Raw genomic sequence first — 11,930 nt, 5'->3', positions numbered from 1 at the left:
GTTTGACATTTTAGTCCAGTGGTTTTAGTTAAAAAGAAAAACCCAAAAACTAAAACCAGACTCCTAACGAGCTCTAGTATAGGCAATGGGGGGGCCTCAGGCCTAGGACACAACTGGCAGGGGCGGTTTTCCATTCTACTGGTCCTCCAAGAGACCAAAAGAACAGAATGCCCTGCACAGGTGTGAACTTCACATTGAAGGTTATGGGGGAAATTCGATATTATTTTGAGCTACTTTTTTGGCATAAAATCATAAAGCTAGGATTTGTATGGGTTGTTTTTGCAGTGTCCCCACCACTTTTCTCACAGTGCTGCACCACATTTATCATAAATTTGCTTTTTGCCAAGTCACATGGACAAGGCATACACCTCTTGTTTTATTAAATACATCGTCTGACAGCACTGGGAACATAAAGGTCAGCGTATAATACACCGGTCTTGCCGATTTCCATCTATGACTGTTGTGATAATAGTCTGGCTATTCCCATGAACTGCGAAGGACATTGTTGTAACTATGGAAGGTTAACTCATATATTCCTCATTCTCCTAGTCCAGGGCTAGGGAAACCTCAGCTATGAAACTACAACTCCCAGCATGCTCCATTCACTTCCATGGGAGTTCCAACAACAGCAGAGACAGTATGCATGCTGGGAGTTGTAGTTTTGCAACAGCTGGAGAGCCGTACGTTCCCTACCCCTGTCCTAGTACGTATATAGCTGGCTGTACACAGTGGACTATTGTATGCTGAACGATATGGAAGCTAAACATGAGCAGCTAGACACAGACAGAAACATTTTTGTATGCAGATGCTTGGAGGCTGCGCATGGGCCCCGGACCAGGTTGTACTTCTGCCTTAAGGGGATGTGACGTCCACAAACCCAATTGCAAATACAGGCAGTGATCTCCAGCTGTTCCATAACTACAACTACCAGCACACCCTGAGATAATGGCTCATGAACACCAAATACTGCTGCACACAACAGCAGCGGGGGAAGGATGGGGGAGTTCCTTTGGTATTCTTGTTTCTAACCTGCTGATGTGTAAGGAACCGCAGAAGAAAGCACAAGTTCTAGACTCAGTAGAGAAAGTATATATTGCTGCTGCTGCCGTTTGTTTTCCTAAACACAAAAAAAAAAGCAAAGAAAATTCTAAAAAGTAAAGATTCTAGTATAAAACTATTACAATCTTAGGAAAATACCAGCAGAATATAGAATATGTCATATAAATTAATGCGATCCCACACAAAAAAAAACAAGGAGCACATGGGATGAAGATGATGATAATACAAGTGTAACGTGTGTTGGATGCTCAGGCGAGCGCTGGATTGACATGTATTATGCAGATCAGGGAAGCAAAGCTGCCGATGCCACAGCATGGAGGGGTCCATCACATCGCTCCGCTTCATTGTGCTCCTTCTCCAGGGGTGGCTGGAACGGTGGCAGTCACACCCTCGCCTTTACAACGTCACTGTGCAGCAGAGGGTATAGGGGTGACTTTACAATGTTGGCGCCACTTACTGTAGATTGCTCCCCTGTAAGTTAAACACTCTCCTATGTCCCTGCGGCCTTCACACCCACGCTGGAAATCTCAGTCTTATTATTTGTCATTCTTTCCAGTCCATTGCCCCACAAGGCCTGACACTCGCCCACTACTTCTGCTCCTTGGTCGGGGCATAGTACAGCTCCAGGGGTTTGCTCACCTTCCAGTATTTCTCATTAACCAGCTCAAGTGTTAACGAACCGTTTAGAGTCTGTGGGGGGAAAAAAAAAAGCTGTGTTACTAGCGCCAATTATTATAAAGCGGCTAGCTAATAAATCAGTGTCAGGACCTTATAACACGACTCGGATGTAATTCCAACCAGGCGGGCGTCAGTCACTTATTTCTAGGCACTTACCCCCTATCAGTGAAGGGTAAAGCATTGGACGCTGGGTGAGACGCCTTTGTTACACATCTGGGAGGTGCTAATTCTCTTTGGGGAAGCATCATGTAAGCATAAGGAAGGTAAGAGGGCATGCAATGCTTCTATGGTACTAGCCCCATAAGAAATGTATTCTAGGATACCTGGAGAAGCCTTGGACTAAATGCCAACTATTTGTTACAGGATATTAAGGTCAGAAATGGACGGGGGATTACTGGTAAATCTACACAACCTTCCTATACAGAATGTACTCACTGTGTACTGTCCTCCTGCAGCCCCCGCACAGATATATATTGTATACTGCTTCTCGCTGACCTCCCCCAGGGTCACTCCATCTGCTCCTCCTCGCTGAGCTTGCTCCTCTAAGGCAATGCGAAGAGCCAGATACTTGGAAAGATGATCCACTGTGGCGTTCGCTGTGGTTTTCACAAACCTGGAGGAAGGAGAAGTGGTCAAGACCTGCAAATCTGAGCCAAGTTCACCTAAAGTAGAGCCTGGGCAGACAGGTAGGACCCCTTCACATCACCTGGTTTGGCTGTAGCCATCTTTCTCCACCAGCAGAGGATGGGCCCTGAACACCAGCTCAATCTCACTGCCAGCTTCACCTACTCCTTGTGGATCTGGACTCCTCACTCCACCCTCGTGTGACATGTCTGGCTCTGCCCCCGAATCCTCAGAGGCTCGGGATCTCTTGCGGCTGGGCCCTGCCTCCTGGTTGCTGTGCACAGATGGATTGCTGACATGTGAGCGGCTGTCACAGTTGTCTTCTCCACCACTGAATGTTGTGTTGTCTGATTCTTGCTGGTGTTTCCGCACTCGCTGTGCCCTAATACAGGAGGGAAGAATGTTATAAAGGCCCCCCCTGAGCTCTTCTGTTCAGGTCACGATGCCCCCACCTGTTCATGGCTTGCATTTTCAAGCCTTCCTCGATGCTGCTGCTCAGAGCCTGCTGGTTGTGGAGCCGGCTCAGCTTTGCAAGGACTCGGTCCTGATGTGCCTCATACTCATCTCTGCTGGGGTAAATCTTGGAAATTAAAGCATCAAAATTTGGGTCTGGGCGGAGGGAGCGTTTAGAGACCAGCTTCTTTCTGCAAGTGGGACATTCCTTGTTCCTAGACAAGAGAAGGAAAAGTCATTTCAGGTCTTTGTTCTTCATATCATTTATCAGATTTCTCAACTTAGACCAGAATTACAGTTATTAAAGTCAGTCTCCACTTTTACATAAACATGTAATATATCGGTCATGAACCTGGGGGGTCGGGGTTCTCCTGCTGAATCATTGTGCCCTTACATCTGCTAAATACTGGTCCCCTCTGCTTTCATCGAGGTCTCCACTGTCCCCTATACACATTGTGTGGCAGTAGCCTAAGACAGTCCCCTTACTGATGACGCTGGTTATAGGACACAGGCACATGGAAAGTCTCAGCAGTGTGTAAGGTAGTCTGAAAAGCTAGCAGCCATCTTTGATGAAAGTAGAGAATACAGGGGAAGGCACAATGACTTAAAGGCAGACCACCGGGGTTCATTTACTATAGGGGATTCAGCTTGTGTTCAATGTTTATGAATAGAGATGAGCGAGTACTGTTGGGATCAGCCGATCCGAACAGCACGCACCATAGAAATGAATGGATGCACCTGGTACTTCCGCTTTGACAGCGGCCGGCCACTTAACCCACCGCGTGCCGGCTACGTCCATTCATTTCTATGCGAGCGTGCTGTTCGGATCGGCTGATCTGAACAGTACTCGCTCATCTCTATTTATGAATGTTCAATCCATTGCACATAATCCAATCTAATGGTAAGCCAAGGAGCCTTGTGGTCCAGCACAGTCTTCACCCAACTAGAATAGAGTCTAGGACTATACTGCCATAATACTGACCCGCTGCGCAGTGCTGTGACAATACAGTCTGAGCAGAAGCGGTGCAGACATTCTTTGGTTGTCATTGTGTTTTTCAGCATATCCAGGCAGATGGGGCACATGAGCTCACTGTGGAGGCTCCGAGGGGACACTGCGATCTCTGTACCATCCATGATGGCTTCCTGCAGACAGAATGTGACCATTAACTGACAACCATCACACGGGTTACAATAACCAGCAGTTCTCTCCCACCAGTGACCTACCTGCGGTGTGCGGTGCAGCTCGTACAGACTGAGCTCCCATGTCTTACTGGAGCACTGCGCACTCACTGGAGTCGCCATTGTGTCGCCAGCTGGTCTGTAAAAGAAGAAGAAAAGTATATACTTATAGATAGAAGGGTCCAAATCTCCTAAACAGGAAGATACTGGGGAAATAAGACAAGGTGGATACGGATAGAGGGACAAATCTACCCCTGGGAGTCCCCGTCACTTCCAGCGTCTTGTTGGGGTTTTTTGTCCAGCAGTGATGTTGTGCAGCATATCCACATGTGACCACTGCAGCCTGAACTACCGGTACGGCAGGTCCACACTGCACAACAAGACCAGTGGCGGTGCAGGAGCGGCCGGGGGTGTACCGGGGAATTGCTGCTTAGATTTATCATCCAGAACAACCCCTGCACCTTCCTAATACCCGATCTACTTCCATCCCCCACTGTATCCAGGACCTTTGCATTCTTATTTCCATCCATAACCCATCTCATCTAATGCGGAGAGGACACTGACGCCGGGTTCACACCAGCGTTCGGTCTCCGTTCTCAGGTTTCCATCCTCTGCATGCAGAAGACGGAAACCTGTCATGCTGAGTCCGGCCGTGAACGCTGGTGAATGTTTTATGCTGAAACCGTTTTTTTTTTTTTTTTTTTTTTTAAACCAGACCCAGAGTCCTGCATGTCCAACTCTGCGTCCGGTTTAAAAAAAACTGGTTTCGCAGTGGAGCACATAAAACGTTCAGGGCTGGACACTTTTCAAACCCATTCAAATAAAAGAGTGTGTAAGATGCCGGCGGGGTTCCATCTCCTGTCCTGTGCAGGGAACCGAAACCTGCAGAAGGTCCCGGGCGCAGATGTGAACGAGCCCTGAGGGTTTGTTACAACTGCAACCAGTCTAGTCAATCTTCTATGGACATGAGCAGCACAAACCCCTCTTCTGTGCTGATGGTTTGTTACAGTGTATCAGTGCAGAGAATATATATTAGCCTGCAGTACAGACCATGTATATGGGATCCTGATGGTTTGTTACAGTGTATCAGTGCAGAGAATATATATTAGCCTGCAGTACAGACCAGGTATACGGGATCCTGATAGTTTGTTACAGTGTATCAGTGCAGAGAATATATATTAGCCTGCAGTACAGTCCATGTATACAGGATCCTGATGGTCTGTTACAGTGTATCAGTGCAGAGAATATATATTAGCCTGCAGTACAGACCATGTATATGGGATCCTGATGGTTTGTTACAGTGTATCAGTGCAGAGAACATATATTAGCCTGCAGTACAGACCATGTATATGGGATCCTCATGGTTTGTTACAGTGTATCAGTGCAGAGAATATATATTAGCCTGCAGTACAGACCATGTATATGGGATCCTGATGGTTTGTTACAGTGTATCAGTGCAGAGAACATATATTAGCCTGCAGTACAGACCAGGTATACGGGATCCTCATGGTTTGTTACAGTGTATCAGTGCAGAGAATATATATTAGCCTGCAGTACAGACCAGGTATACGGGATCCTGATGGTTTGTTACAGTGTTTCAGTGCAGAGAATATATATTAGCCTGCAGTACAGACCAGGTATACGGGAGCCTGATGGTTTGTTACAGTGTATCAGTGCAGAGAATATATATTAGCCTGCAGTACAGACCAGGTATACGGGATCCTGATGGTTTGTTACAGTGTATCAGTGCAGAGAATATATATATTAGCCTGCAGTACAGACCAGGTATACGGGAGCCTGATGGTTTGTTACAGTGTATCAGTGCAGAGAATATATATTAGCCTGCAGTACAGACCAGGTATACGGGATCCTGATGGTTTGTTACAGTGTATCAGTGCAGAGAACATATATTAGCCTGCAGTACAGACCATGTATACGGGATCCTCATGGTTTGTTACAGTGTATCAGTGCAGAGAATATATATTAGCCTGCAGTACAGACCAGGTATACGGGATCCTGATGGTTTGTTACAGTGTATCAGTGCAGAGAATATATATTAGCCTGCAGTACAGACCAGGTATACGGGAGCCTGATGGTTTGTTACAGTGTATCAGTGCAGAGAATATATATTAGCCTGCAGTACAGACCAGGTATACGGGACCAGCCCTCAGCTGGGGGATGTAATAGGTCCCTGTACACACATTGCTGTACTCCCCATAAATACCAATACACCACATCGGTTTATTATTCCTGCTCCCCCCTGTGCAGATGACAAACCATAAGCCCCTGTATGTTATAGAACTACAAGTCCCAGCATAGTCACCCACCAGGCAGAAGCCTTCCATATGTTGTAGAACTACAAGTCCCAGGCAGTTGTGTATAAGCCGGGCCCAGGCCACTCTCCTCACTCAGGCAGCCATGCTAAGTCCACACTTCTGCCCCAGTCCAAGCCATAACAAGGCATGCTGGGCATTGTAGTCCCACAACAGCCACACAGCGCCCACATCTGGCATAGACATTACATAGAGACTGTAGTTAGCGCCATCTTGTGCATTCCCGGTCACTTACGTCACGTAAACCCCGGTGCTCGGTGGAAATAAAAACCGAGGCAGAAAAACAGGAAACGTTACCTGCTTCCGGTCCTACGTCACTTCCGGCGAGCGCTGGTAGGATTTTACCGAGACCTGGCAGCGGTGAGCCTGGAAACCCCGCCCACCGGCCGAGATGAACCAATCAGCGGCGCCTCAGGGAGATACTCGAAGTTCCCGCCTACTACACGCGGCTTTCTGTGAGCGTCCAATCAGAAGGCTCAGCCGCTGCGTAGAAGCCCCGCCCCTTCTATAAAGCAAACAATGAGGAGAATTCTCCGGATCTTCTCTGGTCTTTGTGTAGGACCTTATTCACATTATAGCGTTAGTCCAGCGGTTACTGTAGTAACACGTGACCCTGGATGAGCTGCACATACCTCCCAACCGTCCCGATTTCCGCGGGACAGTCCCGATTTGGGTGACATGTCCCGCGGTCCCGGTTGGAGGGAGGTATGTCCCGATTTCAACTCAGATCTGCGTCCAGAGGACGCAGATCTGAGTTGAACACATATGCGGCTGAAGCAAGGAGCTGACACAGGTCAGCTCCTCGCTTCGCCGCTGCCCGCCTCTCTCCCTGACACACGCGGCTGAAGCTGCTCGCGTGCTCGCTCGCCGCTGCGTCTCTCTCTCTCGCTGACACATGCGGCTGAAGCGAGGAGCTGACCTGTGTCAGCTCCTCGCTTAGCTGCTGCCGCCGGCTCCTGGCTTGTAGACGCGATGTACAAGCCAGGAGCCGGCGGCAGCAGCGAAGCGAGGAGCTGACACAGGTCAGCTCCTCGCTTCAGCCGCATGTGTCAGCGAGAGAGAGACGCAGCGGTGAAGCGAGCACCATCAGCCGCGTGTGTCAGGGAGAGAGGCGGGCAGCGGCGAAGCGAGGAGCTGACCTGTGTCAGCTCCTTGCTTCAGCCGCATGTGTCAGCGAGAGAGGCGGGCAGAGAGCGGCGAGGGAGCGGAGGAGAAGGTAAGTTTAATGTGGAGGTGGAACGTGAATCTGGGGGCAGATGAAGGAGAGGACGGCATGACACTGGGGGCAGAGATGGAGAGGACATGAATCTGAGGGCAGAGATGGGGGACATGAATCTGGGGGCAGAGATGGGAGACATGAATCTGGGGGCAGAGATGGGAGACATGAATCTGGGGGCAGAGATGGAGGGACATGAATCTGGGGGCAGAGATGGAGAGGACATGAATCTGGGGGCAGAGATGGAGGGACACGAATCTGGGGGCAGAGATGGAAGGACATGAATCTGGGGGCAGAGATGTGGGGACATGAATCTGAGGGCAGAGATGGAGAGGACATGAATCTGGGGGCAGAGATGGAGGGACATGAATCTGGGGGCAGAGCTGGAGGGACATGAATCTGGGGGCAGAGATGGAGAGGACATGAATCTGGGGGCAGAGATGGAGGGACATGAATCTGGGGGCAGAGATGGAGAGGACATGAATCTGGGGGCAGAGATGGAGGGACATGAATCTGGGGGCAGAGCTGGAAGAGGGACATGAAACTGGGGGCAGATAAAGGGTGTATATGAAACTGGGGGAGAGATAGAGGGGGGACATATAATTTACGGGTGACTGTAGGAGGATTATACTGTGTGCGGGCACATGAAAAATTAACGAGTGGGCGGGGTCAACACAAAAGTGGGCGGGGCTAAATTTGCCGCACATTTTTTTGGCACATTTTGCCCCTCTTTCGGTTCTTCAAAAGTTGGGAGGTATGGCTGCAGCTGCTGTTTTATGTCTCAGCCAAATATGCTCAATGTATATACCCTGCCCTGACGTATATAGCACTCATGTCACTGATCCCGGCGAGGAAAATCCAACATAAGGGGGCGCCGCCAAAGCTCTGGAACACCCAACATAAGGAGGCACTACCAAAGCTCTGGAACACCCAACATAAGGGGGCGCTACCAAAGCTCTGGAACACCCAACATAAGGGGGCGCTGCCAAAGCTCTGGAACACCCAACATAAGGGGGCGCTGCCAAAGCTCTGGAACACCCAACATAAGGGGGCGCTGCCAAAGCTCTGGAACACCCAACATAAGGGGGCGCTGCCAAAGCTCTGGAACACCCAACATAAAGGGTCGCTGCCAAAGCTCTGGAACACCCAACATAAGGGGGCTCCGCCAAAGCGCTGGAACACCCAACATAAGGGGGCGCTGCCAAAGCTCTGGAACACCCAACATAAGGGGGCGCAGCCAAAGCTCTGGAACACCCAACATAAGGGAGCGCGGCCAAACCCCTGGAACACCCAACATAAGGGGGCGCGGCCAAAGCTCTGGAACACCCAACATAAGAGGGTGCTGCCAAAGCTCTGGAACACCCAACATAAGGGGGCGCCGCCAAAGCTCTGGAACACCCAACATAAGGGGGCACTGCCAAACCCCTGGAACACCCAACATAAGGGAGCGCGCCCAAAGCTCTGGAACACCCAACATAAGGGGGCGCTGCCAAAGCTCTGGAACACCCAACATAAGAGGGTGCCGCCAAAGCTCTGGAACACCCAACATAAGGGGGCGCTACCAAAGCTCTGGAGCACCCAACATAAGGGGGCGCTAACAAAGCTCTGGAACACCCAACATAAGGGGGCGCTGCCAAAGCTCTGGAACACCCAACATAAGGGGGCGCGGCCAAAGCTCTGGAACACCCAACATAAGGGGGCACGGCCAAAGCTCTGGAACAGCCAACATAAGGGGGCGCTACCAAAGCTCTGGAGCACCCAACATAAGGGGGCGCAGCCAAAGCTCTGGAACACCCAACATAAGGGGGTGCTGCCAAAGCTCTGGAACACCCAACATAAGGGGGCACTGCCAAAGCTCTGGAGCACCCAACATAAGGGAGCGCGGCCAAACCCCTGGAACACCCAACATAAGGGGGCGCAGCCAAAGCTCTGGAACACCCAACATAAGGGGGTGCTGCCAAAGCTCTGGAACACCCAACATAAGGGGGCACTGCCAAAGCTCTGGAGCAGACAACAAATCCGGCCAAATTCCCAAGTCTCTCTGTCCTACATGTGATGTTGATATGTTCTGTGCAGGACATGTCACAAGAGGGGCCTGGAGGGCGCTATAACATGTCACAAAAAGTAGTGTGATGCCCCCCTAAAGTGATAAAGCGTGTGAGATAACCGCCATGAGTATCTGCGGCGCGCTTCATGCTTCTATCTCCCACATGACACAGTTTATTACTGGCAAGCTCAAGTACATCATGTTATATTGGTTTCTACAATGGCTCGGTCTGTTGGAAAGTCTACTATGGCGTCACAATACAGTAACAAAACCAAACCTAGGCTTCCGTGTTCTACCCCAGCAGGGTAAGATGCCGCTCCCCCCTCAATAACACAGAACGCCAGGAGAGGGTTAATAGAAGTATAAATATAAGTGATATTTAATACAATTTATCATCCAATCTGTCACTTCTTACAATTATATACAATCAATGTTCCAATCAGCGCATGTGTCGGCCATGTCTGGGCTCTCTGGCTGCTGGGAGAACGTATCTCAGTATGGCGCGGACTCTTCATGTGTCCGGGTGTCCGGAGGGCAACAGCAGCCATGTCAGACGGAGAATCATAAGTACAGCCCGCCTGGGGAGACAGGAGAAGATCTCATAGAACATCTTTATTACTTATCTGTTGCCGCAATTACACGATTTTCTTCTTTTTGACTTTTGGTTACTTTTCTACAGTCTAATCTTTCTATACAATCTTGCAATAGTTGGGTGTTTGTTTCTGATTTTCCAGGGTAGGAGCGGAGCGACTCTAGAGTCTGGGCATGGGAATGAGAGGTTGTGAGCAAAGAGGGGGTCACTGTCAGAGCAGAGAGGGGGTCACTGTCAGAGCAGAGAGGGCGCCATGGGGTAGACAGTTACCTGTCACTTCTATACTGGCTCCGGTGATATATCTGCTGTCATCTGACGCCAGGAAAGCGCAAACATCGGCAATATCTGAAAGAACAATAAGCTTGGTTTTAGGATTCCACTGACAATCTGCAGTTTGGGAAAGATTGTGACAATTTGTTAATAATTCCATAATAGGGGTTTTCTGGGTAAATTATCCTCAGGATAACGATCTGAGAGCAGGGGCAGAGCTGCAGAACTCCGGCACTCCATCAGTTCTTCTCGGAACTTGCAAACAGTATTTGGCAGAGCCCAGCAGGGAGGATGTTCCCGTCGTCATCTTGGAGGACTAAGCCCTGTTGCTTGCACCAATCCATCTGTCCCTTCTTGTCATCCCAGACAGACTGAATGATGATGAGATCAGGGCTATATCTGTGGGGGCCGGATCATCAATCCCAGGCTCCGCCTCCAAAGGTCACCCTAAATACTGATGGAATTTACATTTCTCTTTTCTTCACATAATTTTATTAATTGACATAAATAAGCTAATAAGCCACTCCATCATATATGACAGGAAGAATAATACGATACAATTCATCAGATTGGAATGGATGGACTGCATTATAAGCTGGAGGACTCTGTTGTTGGTGGATTGGAGGACTGAATTCTTTCCTGTTCCTGTGACAGAAACCCCCTGTCACCCCCACCCTCATTATAGGTCACCAGTGTTACACCCAGACCCCACATCAATTATTGCAGGCAGTCTCCTGTGCTGGAACCTTGACAAGGAATGGAGCTGGAAGCAGAAGACCCCCCCCCCCCCCCTCCAATGATTTCCATATGACGCCTCCCTCCTCCTCCGTGTGGATGTAAGACATGGCCATGAGCCTCACACAACAGCTCACAATGACTGTGACACTCAGCATCTGATAAAGGACTTACCTTCAGGCTGGCCGAGTCTTCCCATGGGTACCAGACTCACAATCTGTGGACACAGGGGAAGGAGTTACATCAGTTCATGTCCAAGTCATGGACTAAGTCTCTCTCCAGCCCACAATGTTACACTGACAACTCAATGTCATGGGGTTCGGACTAGTAATGTGGAAAAGTCTCCTTTTTACTTCTTTAGTCGGCCTCCATCATTTCCAAGTACTATTATTTAAGAATTGTTACCTCTAAGGCCAGAGCGTAGTTGTCACATGACTACACTAACTGCCGGCTGTATACATAGAGCTCCCCCCAGAGGCAGTTGGAGGTATATACTATGGACTAGTGGGAGCCCTCTACTCCCACAAGCCTCTCAACAGTTGCACGGCCCGTTATTCTCAGCCACAATTGTGCAATGGAAGAAAAATTCAAGATATTAGACAACAAAGAAAGTAAAGAAACTCCTACTAGCTACCCCCCAAGAAACAAAGAGACAGACACCAGTCATGTCACATCAGCTCACTTTGTCCATCACTTTCTGTGGGACTTTATCAGTCATTGGGGTGGCAATAAATCCAGGTAAAA

At 49.3% G+C, this 11,930-nt stretch overlaps 2 protein-coding genes across 2 annotated transcripts in view; both read right to left on the bottom strand.

The window, feature by feature from the left end:
* Positions 1 to 1,085: 1,085 nt before the first annotated feature.
* Positions 1,086 to 6,624, bottom strand: RING1 (ring finger protein 1). The gene is made up of 7 exons (XM_075260780.1): positions 6,562 to 6,624; positions 4,039 to 4,132; positions 3,797 to 3,957; positions 2,814 to 3,029; positions 2,444 to 2,743; positions 2,173 to 2,350; positions 1,086 to 1,749 (listed from the first exon to the last, which is right to left on the bottom strand). Exons 2-7 carry the CDS (start codon positions 4,114 to 4,116, stop codon positions 1,648 to 1,650), a joined length of 1,035 nt encoding a protein of 344 aa, XP_075116881.1. The 5' UTR covers positions 4,117 to 4,132; positions 6,562 to 6,624; the 3' UTR covers positions 1,086 to 1,647.
* Positions 6,625 to 9,989: 3,365 nt separating this feature from the next.
* Positions 9,990 to 11,930, bottom strand: part of HSD17B8 (hydroxysteroid 17-beta dehydrogenase 8) — a 9,476-nt gene continuing 7,535 nt past the window's right edge. The window contains exons 6-9 of the mRNA XM_075259558.1: positions 11,869 to 11,930; positions 11,361 to 11,403; positions 10,452 to 10,526; positions 9,990 to 10,167 (exon numbers count right to left, since the gene is read on the bottom strand). The exon at positions 11,869 to 11,930 is cut by the window's right edge and continues 23 nt beyond it. Of these exons, the coding sequence (XP_075115659.1) occupies positions 10,151 to 10,167; positions 10,452 to 10,526; positions 11,361 to 11,403; positions 11,869 to 11,930 (197 nt within the window). The 3' untranslated portion in view covers positions 9,990 to 10,150. The remainder of the gene's footprint in view (positions 10,168 to 10,451; positions 10,527 to 11,360; positions 11,404 to 11,868) is intronic.

The sequence above is a fragment of the Leptodactylus fuscus genome, chromosome 11 (assembly GCF_031893055.1).
Source record: "Leptodactylus fuscus isolate aLepFus1 chromosome 11, aLepFus1.hap2, whole genome shotgun sequence".
Lineage (NCBI taxonomy): Eukaryota > Metazoa > Chordata > Amphibia > Anura > Leptodactylidae > Leptodactylus > Leptodactylus fuscus.
The sequence above is the reverse complement of the archived record's forward strand: the minus strand, read 5'-3'. Positions and strand labels throughout refer to the sequence as shown.

Coding starts and splice junctions, on each gene's coding strand:
- RING1 (XM_075260780.1), bottom strand. CDS start 4,116: ATGGCGACTCCAGTGAGTGCGCAGTGCTCCAGTAAGACATGGGAGCTC. Junction 3,958..4,038: donor AGCTGCACCGCACACCGCAG/GTAGGTCACTGG, acceptor TTCTGTCTGCAG/GAAGCCATCATGGATGGTAC. Junction 1,750..2,172: donor CTGCAGGAGGACAGTACACA/GTGAGTACATTC, acceptor TTCCCCCCACAG/ACTCTAAACGGTTCGTTAAC.